Here is a 16252-nt window from a genome sequence, read left to right on the forward strand (position 1 = left end):
GCTTGACCAGAAATTCACTTACTGGCCACGGGGACTAGGTCACAGACATCGTCCCGGCGATACAGCCGGCACATTTCCTGACTGCTGATAGCCAAGGCAGCAAAACGCTAGAAGCAGGACTACAGCCAGCATATTCGGCGACAGTCCTTTACGAAGGTGTGTATACCAGTCTCTTACCTACGTCTTTACTTCGCAAGACCCCTCCAGAACTTACTTACGAACCATGTAGACACCACAGGAACTACCAGACGGCAATATCTCTTTTCCGGCAATCGACCTTCTTCCATCAACTATCGTGGTCGAGGAGACACAAAACGGCCCAACGTCCGACCTTGCGATCTTGGTTGAGTCGATGGGCAAGGCACACGCGCAGCGCCTGTACAGCCAGAACAAGTCATCCTCAATCGTGGACATTCAAAATAACAGTGCGTCCACGAAGGTCACTGGGGAGTCTGATAGCGCCCCGAGACTGGATTTTGGGGAGAATCGGAAGGGTGTCCTTGGCGCTTTCGATTTAGGAATGACAAAATCCTGAACCCCAAGACGCCAGCCTTGTATGGGACACTTGAAGAAGTCAATAAGGCTATCGCCATGCTTAAGGATCCAGATCTTGTGCGGACGAACTCCGAGATGGAACGGGAGAAGAAAAAACAGGCCAAGTCTTCCCCTCCAGTGGTGGGTGTGAAGGTCTACGATCTAGTAGTCCACAATGACCCTCACGGTGGGCTTAGTTACTTTTACTACACAGCCTCGGACGACCCTTCAACGCGGATACCCAGGGACAGAGCCGCATACCTGTTCTAGATGGGCTACAAGAGCCCTGTCATGGTTCGCGCTCTTGAACTGGCATGGCAGTACGTCAGAGACCAAGGCCAGCGAGTTCTCATCTATGTGGACACCCCTTGGATACAGTGGTAAGTCAATCTCCCCTTGAATGCGACTCATTTGGACATCCCAATCGGTACCGTTTGGGTTTGTGGCTTTATAGGTACTAACTTGTCCCTAGTGTTACTGTTGGGCTATTTCGACTTGCCGGCTTTGACACCGTTACCGTCCGACCGGACCATGACGTGAACGAGAAATCCAAGGTAATCGCTGCCTGGAACGACCCAAAATCCAGGAACGAAGTGTTCATCGCCAATGTGAATACCATGGGAACTGGCGTCAACATGCATGGCTGCTGTTCAAAAGGCATGTCCTTGAACTGGCTCAGAACGCAAAGTCGATGCTCCAGATCATTGGACTCCTGATTCGAATCAACTAGAAGCTTGTGACATTCCACCTTTTGAAGATCAACAACTCATACTGCGACAACATCGAACGAATCTATCGCGCCAAGTGAGCCAGCAGAGGGCTCTATCGGCGCTTAGAATCATCTGGGTTGACACAGTAGTGAACAAACCAACCAAGAAGGTAGTCTAGGAGACTATCGCTCAGGAAGGGCCCGATGATACCCAGACTTCTGATGACATTGGCAATGGTTGAATCGGGGTCTTCGGTAACACCCAACCAGCCTCATCATGAACAGCCTAAGAGACGAAATATTTTGTGGAGTTTAGGTTGGCGTTTAGGATATTTATCCCTGGGAGTCCTAAATCTTAGATAGGCCTTGCATACCTAGTAGGCTTGTGATAATGACAGTCGAGGTTCTTACACAATCAAAGCATCATAAGTCCACATTGGACGGTTCGGGAGCAGTACAGCTGGTTGTGTAGGCTTGATTAAGACTTGGGATCGAAAAGGATGATCACCAGAGAAGCGGCGGGTGCGAGCAAGGCATTACCTACATCCTCCCATGCGGTCACATCTATTGTAAACTCATGCCTTGAAGTGGCTAGCTCAATGAACCTTCGATAGGCTTTGCGTGGTATGCTTGGGATAATAACAGTTGATTATCGAAAAACAAGATTTGATAATAGGTATACCGTGCAACATGTCGGCCCATTCTACCCTTCGACAAAAGCCAGGCCACCGATAAGCAACATAATGAGCTTCTCACTACCACCTGGAAGCTTGAGTCACAAGTCACCATGGAGACCAAGCCCAACAAGGGGGACAAGAACTAGCAAGATGCCAGAGTATCTTGACCGGCTCCTCAACGCCAAGGCCATATAGCAGATAATGGGCGTCCCGTGTGAACCAATCCTTTCCACTGAAGATCTCCTCGTCGAGAGCATAATAGACGAAAGAACTTGAGATGTTTAGGTCAGTCTTAGGATAGTTACCGTCCTAAACCTTAGTCCGGATCTAGATGAGAGTCGTCCTAAACCTTAGTCCGGATCTAGATGAGAGTCAGACCAGAGACTTTGGAACTCATAAATATTTTTTGATTTTAGGCCTGGAAGAGAGGACAACTCAGTTCAGTTCTCACTACTTAAAAGAGCGGCATAACTCTTCCAACTATTCCTTCAACCTATCTCTCGATATACGCCTTCTTCCTCCCAAGCCGCAACGAAGTACTGTCGCGCGTTGTTTTGTCTCTATACTTTGAAGGACCTGCTCCTGAAGATAGAAGCATTGTGGCCTATAATGTGTGAATCCTTGACAAACGGATTAGAACTGCATTATCATGGAGTCTATAAGACTTTTGATTCTCAGCATGACTCTGCAAACAACTCGTCATATCACACAATATGATCATCATGGTTTCGATGGATTCCAGTTGACCTACCATGCTGTCCCTTGAGATTGATTCAAGCCACTGTTTCCAGCAGACTTCGGTGAGTGCCATAACCAGCCATCTTACCAACTTAGATAGATTCTTGTAGACTATATGCTACTAGGGGTTGACCCCTCTTGGTGGCGGAGATCGTGAATCGTATGAAGGCGAACGGCTTTATTGCTCGCCCTTATGTCGTGATCCATCGCTGATCGATGAGGTGTTGTGCCTGCCTGAGGTAGGACCGACCTTTCCGCGCGGTCGACATCCAGAGTATCATCTCTCTCACATCCGCTCTCAATCAGGTAAGCTCCTACCTTCCATCTGTCCAAAGCGTTCGTGGTAAAGTCTTGATCAAAGCACCGCACGCTACAAGCATCAAGATAAAGGTGCTTCTTTCGTAGCATACGCATATTGTTTAAGGTTCGGTATCATATCCAATTGACTCGGCTCATCCATCATTCGCGATTGCACTCTCAGTCCAGGACGATTCTTGTCTTCGTATCCCAGAAGCGAGTTGCTCGCGCCGAAGTTGATCGAAAGTGCACCATGCAAGAGATTCTGTTGACGTGTTCACATGGAATTGTTGACCAGGCGATACTGGATCCTTTATGACGACCGTTGCGTCTCCGGGGAAGAGAGTCGGTCAGTCGTGGGATTCTCATCGTGAATTGCCGAGACAGCGCATCGACCATGATTGACCAATTCCATCATCGTATGTGTTGTCTCAGATTCACCGATTATCGCATTGATGCTATCGTTTACGACCGTATTCTCAAAGCCACTACGAACGAGGCGACAACGCGAAGCTTTGCCTCAAGAGGTCCAAAAGTCAACGCAAGCTTCGGGGCCCAAATTCAAGAATAGTCATCCTTTGCGACGTCTTGGCAAGTGTTCGCTCGACGGGCTGTGCAGATGCATTGGGTGGCTGATTCGTTGGCGACAGCTGTGGCGGTAAGTAGTCGTAAAGTTTACGCGCCGCAATTTGGGCGCAGCAGAGTCGACCGGTAATACCGCGGGTAAGCATGCCGCTTCCGCTTCCCGAGACAGGCGGTTATCGCAATTAGCTGTGTCAATCTCATGGGCTACCTCAGCAGCTTTTCTTTTGGACTCAGAAAGAGACACGACACGTGTAAGGCCAAGCAGCCTTTATGAATGATTCATTCGGATTGTGTCTGACAAGCATATGATAATTCCATAACAGTTCCCCTTGATAAAAGACTGAGGGACTGATAGGGCATCATCTCTTATGCCAAGTAGACCCTTTATGCAGGAGCATCAACTCAGCCATAAGGACGCGCAATTGCCAAGACCCAGCTGTACCTTAACCCTTGTCACAAGTGGATAGCCCAAGACCCCTTACCATTTAGCTTTTACCTTTTTTTAATTACAGTCAACAGAGGACCGTCAATTATGCCATTTTAATACGGTAAAAGTGATGTTATTTGTCAACTCGTAAAAGGACGGGATGGACCGTTCCTGAACTAACGGAATAGAGACAAGTAGAGAAAGTGAAGCTGTCAAACTAAGAAACAACACTGGTTAATGGCTGACCAGTAGTGAGTGACTGCTTGCCAAGACCACGGTTAACTCGGCGTCTGCTCACGGGGATAGCGTTATTACGCCAAGGGTTCACAAGCAAGAGCCAAGAGGGGATACAGATCATCAACAGAAGGAATACGGTACGGATACCCAACTACCGTCCCATCTCTGAGTCTGAGCGGTTCCCCCCTGCAGAGACCCAAAGGCATGGTTATATCTAACAAGTGCTGCCCGCCTTTTCTGTGAACTTGACCTTTACATAACATTACTTTACACCTGTACGGATATCTTACCATCCATACCTACATAATGTCTGCTCCTTACGACCCCAACCAAGGGTAAGCGCTGTCCCCAGGACATAATTTGACGGGTATACTGACAATTGCAGCTACGGAGGTTACCCTCCCCCTCAGGGATACGCTCCTCAGGGCTACGGTCCTCCTCAGGGCCAATATCCTCCCCCACAGCAACCCGTAAGTTTGACTTGACTCTCAAGTAAGCATCGCCATCTAACAAGTTGCAGATGCAATACCAGCAAGCTCCTCCTCCACAAGAAGAGAAGAGCCACGGCTGCTTTTACACATGTATCGCCACCCTCTGTTGTTGTTGGGTCTGCGGTGAGACATGCGAATGCTGTCTTGAGTGCCTCGACTGCTGCTGTTAATCGCCTCCCTCTCAAACAACCACTTTAGCCTTGCATTTAAGCGCATGGACACAAGACGATGCATTATTGTTTTATTTGTTACCCTATTACCCTATTATTTCCTCCTACCTAGTTAAGGACTGAATAACGGCCTACACATCAATACCACACACCAGTTTTCTGAGTGGCCCAGCCATCAATGCTTACATCCATGACCAAACAACCCAGTGACAATTGCAGTTTGAACATTCTCATTGCCAAGCCATGTCGTATTTTTAAACTTCAGATGAGGAAGTAGTTCCCGTCAAGATGGGATGATCGTTTTGCTAGTGCATGTTTAAACTATACTTGGCGGTCCTCCAATTCGGCACTTTTGACAGTTGGCGTTGGTTAAGCATTGGAAGTACCTGAAGATCCATATCAGCATCAATCATCCCAATATCGTGAGAAACATCAATCATCTTGAGTCGTAAACACACTCTTCACTCTGTTTATCCTTAACCCTCGTACAATCACAATCAGGTGGACAAGTAGCCGTCGGTTTCGCAGTCGTAGAAGACACCGTAATAGCAGGCTCCCTACAAGGTCTACACCTCGAACTCGTCAAACACTGAAAGTATCTGTAAGCAAGTAGTTAACAGGCCGCGCCCCATGATGTATATCTATCAAGACAAATGAGGCTCATACTCGGGACTTTTCTTATCCTTTATTCCCGAGCAGTCGCACTCGGCCGGGCAAAGAGTGGGCGTGGGGTCGTTGACGATGATTATCCTGATCAGGCTTGTGGAGATGGTCTCGGTGTAAGTGCCCGGTGGCATTGTTCTGTAGTCCGTTGTGTCTCGCTCATTGATTGCCAGTTGGTTTGGCTTGGGTGAGAGTTCGCGAAGGACTTCACCTAGTGTATTTGTCCTGTTGTGGTGCAGGATTGCTTGGGAGATGGGGGTGAGGAGGAGGATGACGGCGATGCGATGTAGAGACAGCATGGTGAAAGACTGACAACAACTTTCCCTAGCAATGGAAAGAACTATACAATGGCGATTATTTTCTTTCTGATACGGTCGATGCAAATTTCAACATCGACCCAGGCGCCTGGCTCTGGGTTTATGTAGTCATCCTTCCCAGGCAATCGATCTCGCACAAGACCATTCTCGCCTACACACGATCCTGCACAACAGAGACACTACCACAACAGACATCACCATAGCAGATACTACAGAAGATATCACAGCAGAATACTGAAGTACATACGGATCACCAGATCTGGCAGATGCATTGAGTCGCGGGGCAACGCCAACGGGCTTGTATCACCACGAGATAGCGATGGTGGGAAACACGTGTAGAGTCTTGACATCATGCTTGACTTGGGGCCGGTCCGTGTCAGCTGAAAGGTAAAAAAACAAACATTTTAGAGGCGACGTGAACAAACTTTGCGCGGTAGGGTTGTGGTGTTGCGCTGGCATGGGTTGCTTGCGATGGGTGCTAATTGAGTTTGTGATAACGAAGGCTGCTAGTTTTTGACATTACAGGTGATGAGATGTTCACCATGCATGTCAGCTGAGACTTCAGGGTCTGTCTCAACTGCTCATTCATCGTCTTCTAGAAGAAACAGCCCAAGACAATATCTCTCCTGCAAACGCTCCGACCCCAGATCGTCCCAACATCAGCAACACCAGACAGACGATCGTGCAACCTCGCCGCGCGGCCGCATCTTTGTACGACACCGTTACAATCTCACTCATGATCTACTCCAACACTTGAGAATACCAGATTCAGCAACTAAACCCTTATCGGACTGCTAAACGAGATCTTCACTCTTTGCTACACCTCACCATCCCATGTACAGCAGGGTAGAACACCCTTCGCGACGCCTACTCGCTTTCTTCCCAAGATGCGATTGGCCTCATCAAAAATGTCTCGGCCAAAATCTCCGTTCAACAACATAATTCACCGAAGGCAATCACAAGCGAACTCCTGGCGACTTCGAGTGAGATGCACCCATGCTTTGATCTGCTTGAAGGGATCTGCCTTAAATCACAAGCGAACTCCAACCCAGAAGGAACTCATAACAACGTTTATTCTATTCAAAGCCTCTAGCCAAACACCTCACGAAGGAGTAATTCCTCTCTTAACGTCCCTCCTTTTTCTTCTCAACATAAAATCCCACACCTTCTTCGCACCAGCATCAACATCAACACCACGCTTCTCAAGAGCAGACAGTGTAAAGTACAAAACGGTCCAGATGATGACGCACACATCCCAGATGTGAGTAAACCACCAGTACACTTGATTTCCCAGCGGACAAGTCGCGTACTCGAATTTCCACTCCCAAGCCTCTTTGTCGAACCACAGGGAGAGTAGACCAGCGTTTCCGCCAAAGTCGCCCATCATGCTGCGCACGGTAATCTCGCGACGGCCGGGAATGCCTTCTATGCCGGGGATATGCTGCGCCTGCGCGTCGGACCACTTCGCAACTTGCCATGAGCGCTGCGATGGGTCTGTTCCGTTCGTTTGGTTGATGTAGTGGTACGTGTCGCAGCCAGCGTGGTCGTGGCCGTTGAGCATTAAGCCGTCACGACCGTAGCCGCCGCCTGGGGCGGTACTTTTTGCGCTCATGCCCCAGATGCCTTCGAGAAAACCCCTCGTGGCATCGACGCTGAGTTGGTTTTGTTCTTTGAGGCCGCCGCCGTCTGCTGCGGTGTGGAAGTCGAACATCGGTGCGTCGACGCAGATGCCTGCGGGCTTGTACATGGGGATGTGCGTGAGGATCAGCGTAAACTGTCCCTTGTATTGCACAGCGCCTGAAGTCGCGATGACATCGTTGATGAAGCCGTATGTAGCATCCTGAAGAGGAATAGACTTGGCCGGTGTATCGAGGTTCATGTCGTTGACACCGATAATGCGAAGCTGAGGCAACACCCTCGTAGACTCGGGGTTCGTTGGAGAGTACAGAGTAGCTCTCGTCTCAGGATCGTCGATAGGGAGATCAAAACGAAGTTCGTAGTTGGTCTTTCCAAAAACTCGTTCAAAACGCTCCATCCGCTCTTCAGTCAAATCTCCAGCGTATCCAATATCGTGGTTTCCTGCCACGTTAAGCATTCTCTTTCTCCAAACCTTCTGCTCCTCGCTACCATCCAAAACGCCAGCCAATGTATAATCGTTCTTGGGGTGTGCCGCCAACTCGTCCGAAAGTCTCTCGGTTCCGGGGAACACACGGTTCCAGAATCGTCGGCCTCGCTTCTCAAACTCCTTGTCGTCGATCCACTGGCTACCGACGAGGTCGCCGAGTACTGACACATGGGTGGGATTGGTCCACCAGTTTACCTGACGGTAGATATGCGCCAAGTAGAAATCATTTCCCCAAAGATCGAACCGTTTGCGTTGCGACATAAGCCAGTAAGGAAGATCCTCCATGAAAATATCAACGATATCATGAATGATCTGTCTAACTCGCTCGCGGAAGCACCAATGGCTCGTCTGAAAAGTAATCTTCTTGTACGCAGTCTTGATATGCGGAAACGTCCCCAAATAATTTGTAATAATCGAAGTATCGCCTTCTAACTGAGGATCGCCCAGCGCCAGCAGTCGAAACGGCGCAAGCTTCGCATGGTCATCGGCGGTAGGTTTCGAAGGCCAGTGAAACTTTTTCGTCAACGAGTACGCCTCCTGGCTATCGCGGGACTCGACGGGGAATGCGCATCCCTGGATGACGGGGAAGAGGTACAAATACAGAGTGAAAGCTACCGAGAGCGGCACCAGCAGGCGCAGGCCATGGCGGAGAAAAGCCACGACGTTCATGTAGCCGACCTCATAAGCGAGCCTTGTTGGCGAATGTTGTGTGGTGAGAATATAGCCACCGAAAACTCGAGCGGCGCAAAAGTTTGGCAAAAGGAGAATGATGGTTGATGATACCCCTGGAATGCGGATGCTAACGACACGTGAAGATAAAAAATGGCTTAGTCATGCTATAGGACCCCTTTTAGGGAGTAACGACACCATTGTTTGAGACGTTGTGCTATAGTTTCAGAGTGCTATATGACGGTATTTTTATTTATATCCGTTTGTAAAACTGGATTCAATATGTAGAGACGTTTAGATGTTGGGCGTTACGGTTGTGGTGTTTTGCTCACTGAATACGAGGTCCAGGGTCTCCCTCTGTCAATCCGCATGCTACTCTATTTGATCGATCTGCACCGCATCCTTGTACAATTTGTAAAGTGTTCAATTGGGTATCTACTTTATTTCGTGAGATCATATCAATTCTTGATTGCATGTCATTTGCGTATAGATGATTCAACGGGCACCGCTTGTCGCCGTTTCGTGGTGAAGGTCGTAAGGCTTAACCTAGACCGTCTTGAGTTCCTAACGAGCGCCACGCAGTAGACCAGCTCACAACATCAGATTCTGGCATTACAAGAGACCGTTGACAATCGCACGCATTCTGTCTTCATCCGCATCATTCCTCGTAAAGATCTTCCTCCTCTCTCGGCCACTCGATGTCAAAACCCGGATCATCATCCTCATTACGAACAACAGCAAACGCAATCAAGCTATTATTCTTCAACCCCAACTTCGTCGGCGAGTGCTCACCACCCCCCGTCTTAAGCTTAGTCCATCCCGAAGAAAGATCGTTCGGAATCTTCAACGCGCCAAACACAAACTTCGAGTTCTCGTTGACAGGAGTATGCTTGGGAGGCTCGATCCGCGTGGTAAGGCCTCGGGGGTAGCGGTCGGTTATGACATTGATAAGCTCGGTGGTGACTTCAGACATGGGGGCGAGGGCGTCGATGAAGAGGTAGAAGGTATGGATGCCGTGCTTGAAGCGCACGGAGATGTGTGCGTCATCGAGCTCACTCTGACGTTTGAGAGTTAGTTTGGACGGGAAGTGAGGCGAGATATCCTTACCATTTTGTCGATCTTGGGAGGTGTAGAGTTTGGGGAAGACGTCAGAGGTTGGGGAGTCGCCTCTGGACTCTGCTTTGTTCAATTCATGAGGGACATGGATGGCATTCAATTCGGCGGGGCGAATCACGAAATGTTCGGCACGAGATCACGTGTGAGCGCGTAGAGTGCTATCGTTATCGTTATCGATTAAGCAGTGAATCACATGAAGAGGCTTCAGCAATTGAAGCGACATGACATATGCATGCTGTAGAGCTCAAGAAGCATGGTAGCGGAGCCGCAATAGCACTTCAGCCCAGGCACGGGCGGATTCACTTCGTTGACACAACGTCAGGTTGATATCTTGGTTATCGGACCATGCTGGGCATCAACCTTGGATCTGAACATGACAGGGTGCAAGCATTATTCGTTGATAACAACCGCATTATTGATACGTCACTTTGATCAAGGATGTGTCGATGACAGCTGATAGCCAGGAACCAAGTCTTACAGTAAGACCCGAAACCAAAGACATGCCCTCCATCAAGCTTTCTAGAAGGTCTGTCAGTTGTCACTACCCTGGACACTCCCTCTCAGTGGTCGTAGAAAACTGGTGAAAAGAAGGGGTCCATGACAAAACCGTGCGTGTAGACCGTACTAATGCACAAACGCACTGTCCATCATGGCATGCGCCTTCAGTTCGCAGCAGCATCCATCATTCAATTCACATTACCTATTCAAATCTATCACGAGGAGAAGAAAAAAAAGAGTAGTCATCGGGCCTTTGCAGGTTATCAGCATTTAATACCAAGCCCAGCCTTGGCTTCTCATTACCGACAACAAGCGCAAGCGAGCCTGAGCAAAAAAGAAAAAAACCGCCAACACCGCCGGGATTGTAAACTCCGGACCTGGGTCGTTCTCCGCAATCACCGCCGAGCGGAAGGGATCTCCACTACCTGAGAATCAGCCGCGCAGCAAAGCCAAGCTAGCAACAGCAGAGCCTCGCTCGCGTCAATCTCGGCCTTGAAAGGGGAGGGAAAAAAGAGACACAGCCTGGTAAACCGAAATCATCCAATTGCACAACAGCAGCCATGTCTTCCGCTCCCGCTCCGTCTTCCCGGCCCGGTCTGACAGCACCCTCCGGCGCCGCGATACCCTCAGACCTGGACCTGGCAGCTGCTTTCCCGCAGGATGCCTTCCCTCGTCTGTCCGTCGCGACGCCCACGCGGTTGATGCTGGGCACAATCTCGTCAGCCCTCGTGGGCTTCTCGCTTGGTGCGACACAAGGTGGTCAGATGGCGCAGCTGCGGTTCCGGGCCGAGCACGCACACAAGATGCCCGACACGACAACAGGGTGGTACTTTTACCACAAGAGCAAGAACTACCACGCCATGCAGGGCGGCATCCGTGAGGGCTTTCGCATGGGGTTCAAGACGGGGTTCTGGAGCTTGTTGGCCCTGTCGCTCGAGAGCACGGTCGATCGTTATCGCGGGGCCAGCGACATGTTTTCCACCACGATAGCCACGCTTACAGTAGCTGGCGCGTTTTCACTCTGGCGTGAGTACCTCTTTTTCATTACTATCTGTCCTCTTTTTGCCTCGGCTGCATGCATGCATACATTGACTAAGAGGTAATGGCAATTGCGTGAAAACCCCATATGGGGTATTGCCCGCATTGGCATGGCATGGTATGGCACTGTTTTGATGGAAAGCGACGGGTAGATATTGCAAGCATTCATTAGTGGAGAGAATCAGATGAGCTAACAAGCGCCGAACATCGGCGTGTGCATCTAGATCGCCTGTCATTAACAACCGCCGCCCGGACCGCGCGATACGGGCTCATGTTCGGTCTCGCGTATGGTGGGATTCAGGATCTTGTTGGCTTAGCCCGAGGCAGACCGATCGGATATGTCGAGTTTCTACGACGTCGTGGAACAAAGAATGTCCAAGATGATGGTCATACTGCGTTGTAGGCATATATCAAGAACAAACATGTACACAATCACTGTAAATAATGAAACCCATAATTGCTTCATCTCCAAAAACGCATGGACTAGAACAGGGGATAGAATCAAGCCGGTGCAGAGATCACCAGGAATAAAAAATTTAGTGCCCCTTCGTTATCGGGGCAGTCCGAGTTTGGGATCCTCTTCTTCTCCTTCTAGGTAAACGCCTCTCCCGTGAACCAGCCCCAGAGTCAGAGAGGGGAGCGGCTTTGCTCGGTCTTTTATGGAGACATCATCGATAAGGAAAAAAGCTTCTAGCGAGATCGAATATTTTTTTTTCTGTCTCTACTGGAGCTAGTCGGTTCCAGGCCATGCAGAAGAGAGCAAGGCAGGGCCAAAGATACGACAGCAGAGCCCCATTCGTCATGTTCCATCGCGGCATATCATCTTGTCTACCGATTGCAACGACGGTGACACGTTGGCTGTTGACAGTTAGCATTAACGTTTCTACCCCTTGCTTCCATTGACCACTGATGTTAATCTCTGTCATATCAATCGTCATCATTCCAAGTCACAAGACCCTTCCTGTTGTCTCATCTTAAAAGCACAAGCCAAGCTTCCTTGTCAATGCCAGTCTCTTTACAGTTAATAGAATGCTTGTGATGCATCTCCCAGGTTTCCCCACAATGCCCTGTGCTGTTAGTTAGCCTCGACTCTGTTGTCTTTTCACCAATTACATAACACGTATTTACTGGGATCGCGGCCTGTTGCGGCATCAAAGAAACATTTCAGCGCTCGCGTCTCTTTCCCCAGCTTCTAATCTCTACCTCAACCAATTAGCGTTTGGACCATCATCAATGCACTCCCCCACGCCCCTCAACGGCTACATTCGGTTCTCTCAGCAAAGACTAACATCTTGCTAGTGCTGCCACGTGACGGCTGATAAGCTCCGTTCGCCATCGTCAGAGTCCCGGTAATTTGGGGCTTTCCCTCGCCTTGTCTTTGGCGGCCTTGGTTTTTGATACTGGGGACTGGTTCACTTAGTCACGGGTCCGGGCGAGCTCGGCCTTTGCGGAGGGAAACAATCACCACAGACCAGGGGTAGAATAGCGTAAACATGACCATTACCATGACTAGAGGTTATCAATGGCGAAAAAACTAACCCTTTGGAATGGGGAAAGCTCACGATAGCGCCACCTCCCTCACACACCCCTAGACTTTGCTAGACAGATCCAGGCACCGCAGTCAACCGACCGTCAGTGTCACTGCTAGACAGCCGCAGAGATATAATAAGCTCTCCTGCCACCCGTTGCTCTTTCCTAATCTCAACCAGATAGAACTAACTTATCTTGCATCATCGCACCGACCTCCTTTATCTGTCGTGCCTATTCCTCTCGTAAACAAACAAATACAACAAACACACACATTGCTTGCCTGGATCCCTCCATACTGATCCAGCCTCGCCTCTCCATCCTCTAGGAAACCTTCACAACAACAACCACCGCACATCTCATATAATGAGCTCGGCCCTTCGGCGAGGGACTGCCCAGCCCCTTCGCTGGGCGACAGCATCTTCCAGCGCCATCACCATCAACACTCTCCGACCATGCCTCGCCGCCCGCCGTCACATCCACTCTTCTGAGCGACGCACCAACACCATCGTCGAGCAGACCCGCGACCCTCTTCCTCCCGCCGCCAGCAAGGCTCCTCTCTCCGTTCTGCCTCTGATCATGATCCTGCGATCTCTGGCCACCATGACCGTCTCCTCCTCGCCTCTCCTCCTGCCTCCTTCTCTGCACGTCATGGGAATCCTAGCCAACACACACAACCCTATCCTCAACCCCGACAAGAACCCTCTTCTCCGATTCTTCCTCAAGAAGACCTTTTACGCTCAATTCTGCGCTGGCGAGAAGTCACCCGAGATCAAGAAGACTATCGATGGACTCAAGAACATTGGTTTCAACGGTGTTATTCTTAACTACGCCAAGGAGGTTGTTCTCTCCAAGGCCGAGGGTGCCGATCTCAAGAATGCCGCTATCGAGACCGACGAGGCTATCCAGAACGATATCCTCCCCTGGGCCCGAGGCACTTTGGAGACTGTCCGACTTGCTGAGGCTGGTGACTTTGTCGCTCTCAAGTTCACTGGTGCTGGTGCCATCGCCCTTCACCAGCTGAAGGAGCGTCTTGGTCCCAGCCCCTCCATGTACAAGGCCATCGACTCTATCTGCCAGCTCGCCCACGAGCGAGGTGTCCGTCTCCTCTTCGACGCCGAGCAGGACATGCTCCAGGACGGTATTGATGACTGGACTCTCGAGTTCATGCGCAAGTACAACAAGGGTCTCGGTGAGGCTGTCATCTTCGGTACCTACCAAGCCTACAAGAAGAAGTGCCCCCAGGTTCTCTCCGACCACCTCAAGCTTGCTCAGGAGGAGGGCTTCGCTCTCGGTGTCAAGCTTGTCCGCGGCGCTTACCTCAACTCCGACCCCCGCGAGCTCTTCCACGACACCAAGGAAGACACCGACGCCTGCTTCGACTCCCTCTCCGCCAGTGTCCTCACCCGTGAGTGGAACGCTGATGTTAAGGGATCCGGCCAGTACCCCGTTGCCAGCCTTGTCGTCGCCTCTCACAACGCCGAGTCCGTCCGCAAGAGTCGTGCCATCATGGAGGCCGGCCGCGCCAAGTCCGACATTGCTTTCGCCCAGCTGCAGGGCATGGCCGACGAAGTTAGTTGCGAGTTGGTCGAGGCTAACCAGCTGGACAAGACTCGCAACCTGCCCGCCTACAAGTACCTCGTCTGGGGAACCACTGGCGAGTGCATGAAGTACCTCCTGCGCCGCGCGCACGAGAACAAGGACGCCGTCCAGCGAACCAAGGGCAGCCGAGATGCTCTCTGGGCTGAGCTTGTCCGACGATGCAAGAGCGTCGTTGGCCTTGCTTAAACGAACAAACAAAAAAAGTAAAAATAAAACAAAAACTGGGAATGGGAAAGAGAAAAGAGCTTTATATCATTCGTGTCTTTTGGGGTTTTCTTTTGTTATTGCATCATGGGTAGCGATCAGGAGTCCGGGGCGTCTAGCATCTCAATATCCGAGATAGATCAAGCATAGATGAAGAAATGACTTACGTTTTAGTCCTTACAATTATTTCCCATTTGACAAAAGTGAAGCATTTATGTGAAGTGAAGCACTTGAACTCGTTTTATGATTCAAACACCTCGTAGAGCCATGGCGCCTATAACAAGCGACTCCATTTCCTTTTGCTTGACCTTTTCATCCTTGATATCGTCAAGCCACTTGAGTCCATTCAACTTGTAGTACTTGCGCACTTTTGGTAGGTCAGTAGCGGTGGATATTTGCTCGTCTGTAATGGACAAAGCCTCTCCTTGGACGTTGGTCTTCAGGTGCTCCCAGATCTGGTCTTGGGTCAAAGGTTCAGCACCATCCTCTCCTGGGAAGGTGATCTTGACCACAATGAGATCCTTTGTTGATGGAGAAATGCCATAGCGACGGTAAGCATCAGAGATCTGGACAAGTCAGTCCCAGACATATACTTTAGGCAGGGGGTCATATTACGTTGTTAGACGAACTCATGGCACACACAATCTCGGAGTGAACGTTTGGCGTCCTCAAAGCGCCATTCACAGCCGTCGACGCAGCCTTGAACACAGCGGATAATAATTGAAGCCTCGAAACAACCTGCTCAAAGAAACAATCACAGTCATCAGAATAAGAACTGCCCTAGCTCAAATCGGGTGTTCCGACGGAACTCACCACTGAGGCATCAATGAAGGCGTACTCAAACTCGGGGTTCCGAGCGAGAAGCTGCTGGTGCAGGAAGGCCGCATTCTGAACGTCACTGAATAGGGCAATGTAGACCTTGTGCGAAGCTGGTAGATGCTCGAGGGTGACTGCTTCGAGAGACATGATGAACCGAGTGAGTCGTTTGCGTTGTCTTGGCCGGTTCTGGTCTTTCTTGGCAGGAGTGTGTTGACAAAAGTTCGTTCAAGTTGATCGCTTAGAAGATCTGCTGATTCTTGTAACCTTAGTCTTTGGTGTAGCGCGACGGTTCGAGGAGATTGTTGACTGCAAGCGGAACTGAAGTTGCAGGTTTCTGTGTCTTGGACAGGTTTAGTTTAGTGCGGAGGGCGTCAAAGATTGGCCAGGGTCTTGAGTCGAAATAACACAGACACTTTGTTGCAGTTTAGAGCTGCATTCAGACCACTTTATTTTGACAGTCTAAACTTTGAAGGACATTTCTTCCCGGTAGGAGGGGTAATTTTGTTAGAGTTGGTGAGTGAGGGGCACCATTCATTGGAGTCATCCATCCATCCGTTCACATGTCGTTTTACTGTGTTCATACTGTATTCGATCTCTTTTACAATGAGGACTTCTCACTTTCTACACTACTGCACAGACTCACAATTTGTATCACGTCAACGATGGTGAGGAGAAGCCACTTGACAAAGAAGTGACTCTGTCAGGAATAATGCCAAGAATATGCATTCGTCCATAAGCTCTTGGAAGCCATCTTGGATCGCCCTCGTCCGTTATTGTTCCGGTTACACACGTGCTCATCGCTTCTGAAT

The 16252-nt window shown here is 50.0% G+C and overlaps 7 protein-coding genes across 7 annotated transcripts; 4 read left to right on the forward strand and 3 right to left on the reverse strand.

Annotated features, from left to right (window-relative positions):
• Nucleotides 1-804: 804 nt before the first annotated feature.
• FIESC28_02509 (uncharacterized protein) lies at nt 805-1250 on the forward strand (the record flags this gene model as incomplete). Its single annotated transcript, XM_031156658.1, has 2 exons — nt 805-914; nt 1007-1250. The coding sequence occupies 2 exons, from the start codon at nt 805-807 to the stop codon at nt 1248-1250; spliced, it is 354 nt and encodes a 117-aa protein (XP_031019327.1).
• Nucleotides 1251-4510: 3260 nt separating this feature from the next.
• Nucleotides 4511-4865, forward strand: FIESC28_02510 (uncharacterized protein; the record flags this gene model as incomplete). Its single annotated transcript, XM_031156659.1, has 3 exons — nt 4511-4539; nt 4590-4674; nt 4725-4865. 3 exons carry the CDS (start codon nt 4511-4513, stop codon nt 4863-4865), a joined length of 255 nt encoding a protein of 84 aa, XP_031019328.1.
• A 2082-nt stretch (nt 4866-6947) lies between these two features.
• Nucleotides 6948-8639, reverse strand: FIESC28_02511 (uncharacterized protein; the record flags this gene model as incomplete). Its single annotated transcript, XM_031156660.1, has 1 exon — nt 6948-8639. One exon carries the CDS (start codon nt 8637-8639, stop codon nt 6948-6950), a length of 1692 nt encoding a protein of 563 aa, XP_031019329.1.
• Nucleotides 8640-9297: 658 nt separating this feature from the next.
• On the reverse strand, nt 9298-9749 carry FIESC28_02512 (uncharacterized protein; the record flags this gene model as incomplete). Its single annotated transcript, XM_031156661.1, has 2 exons — nt 9298-9696; nt 9747-9749. The coding sequence occupies 2 exons, from the start codon at nt 9747-9749 to the stop codon at nt 9298-9300; spliced, it is 402 nt and encodes a 133-aa protein (XP_031019330.1).
• Nucleotides 9750-10813: 1064 nt separating this feature from the next.
• FIESC28_02513 (uncharacterized protein) lies at nt 10814-11356 on the forward strand (the record flags this gene model as incomplete). Its single annotated transcript, XM_031156662.1, has 1 exon — nt 10814-11356. One exon carries the CDS (start codon nt 10814-10816, stop codon nt 11354-11356), a length of 543 nt encoding a protein of 180 aa, XP_031019331.1.
• A 1828-nt stretch (nt 11357-13184) lies between these two features.
• On the forward strand, nt 13185-14606 carry FIESC28_02514 (uncharacterized protein; the record flags this gene model as incomplete). The annotated part of the gene is made up of 1 exon (XM_031156663.1): nt 13185-14606. One exon carries the CDS (start codon nt 13185-13187, stop codon nt 14604-14606), a length of 1422 nt encoding a protein of 473 aa, XP_031019332.1.
• Nucleotides 14607-14872: 266 nt separating this feature from the next.
• Nucleotides 14873-15590, reverse strand: FIESC28_02515 (uncharacterized protein; the record flags this gene model as incomplete). Its single annotated transcript, XM_031156664.1, has 2 exons — nt 14873-15190; nt 15438-15590. 2 exons carry the CDS (start codon nt 15588-15590, stop codon nt 14873-14875), a joined length of 471 nt encoding a protein of 156 aa, XP_031019333.1.
• Between the last annotated feature and the right edge of the window lie 662 nt (nt 15591-16252).

The sequence above is a fragment of the Fusarium coffeatum genome (assembly GCF_003316985.1).
Source record: "Fusarium coffeatum strain FIESC_28 chromosome Unknown BRIP53273_contig_54, whole genome shotgun sequence".
Taxonomy (NCBI): domain Eukaryota; kingdom Fungi; phylum Ascomycota; class Sordariomycetes; order Hypocreales; family Nectriaceae; genus Fusarium; species Fusarium coffeatum.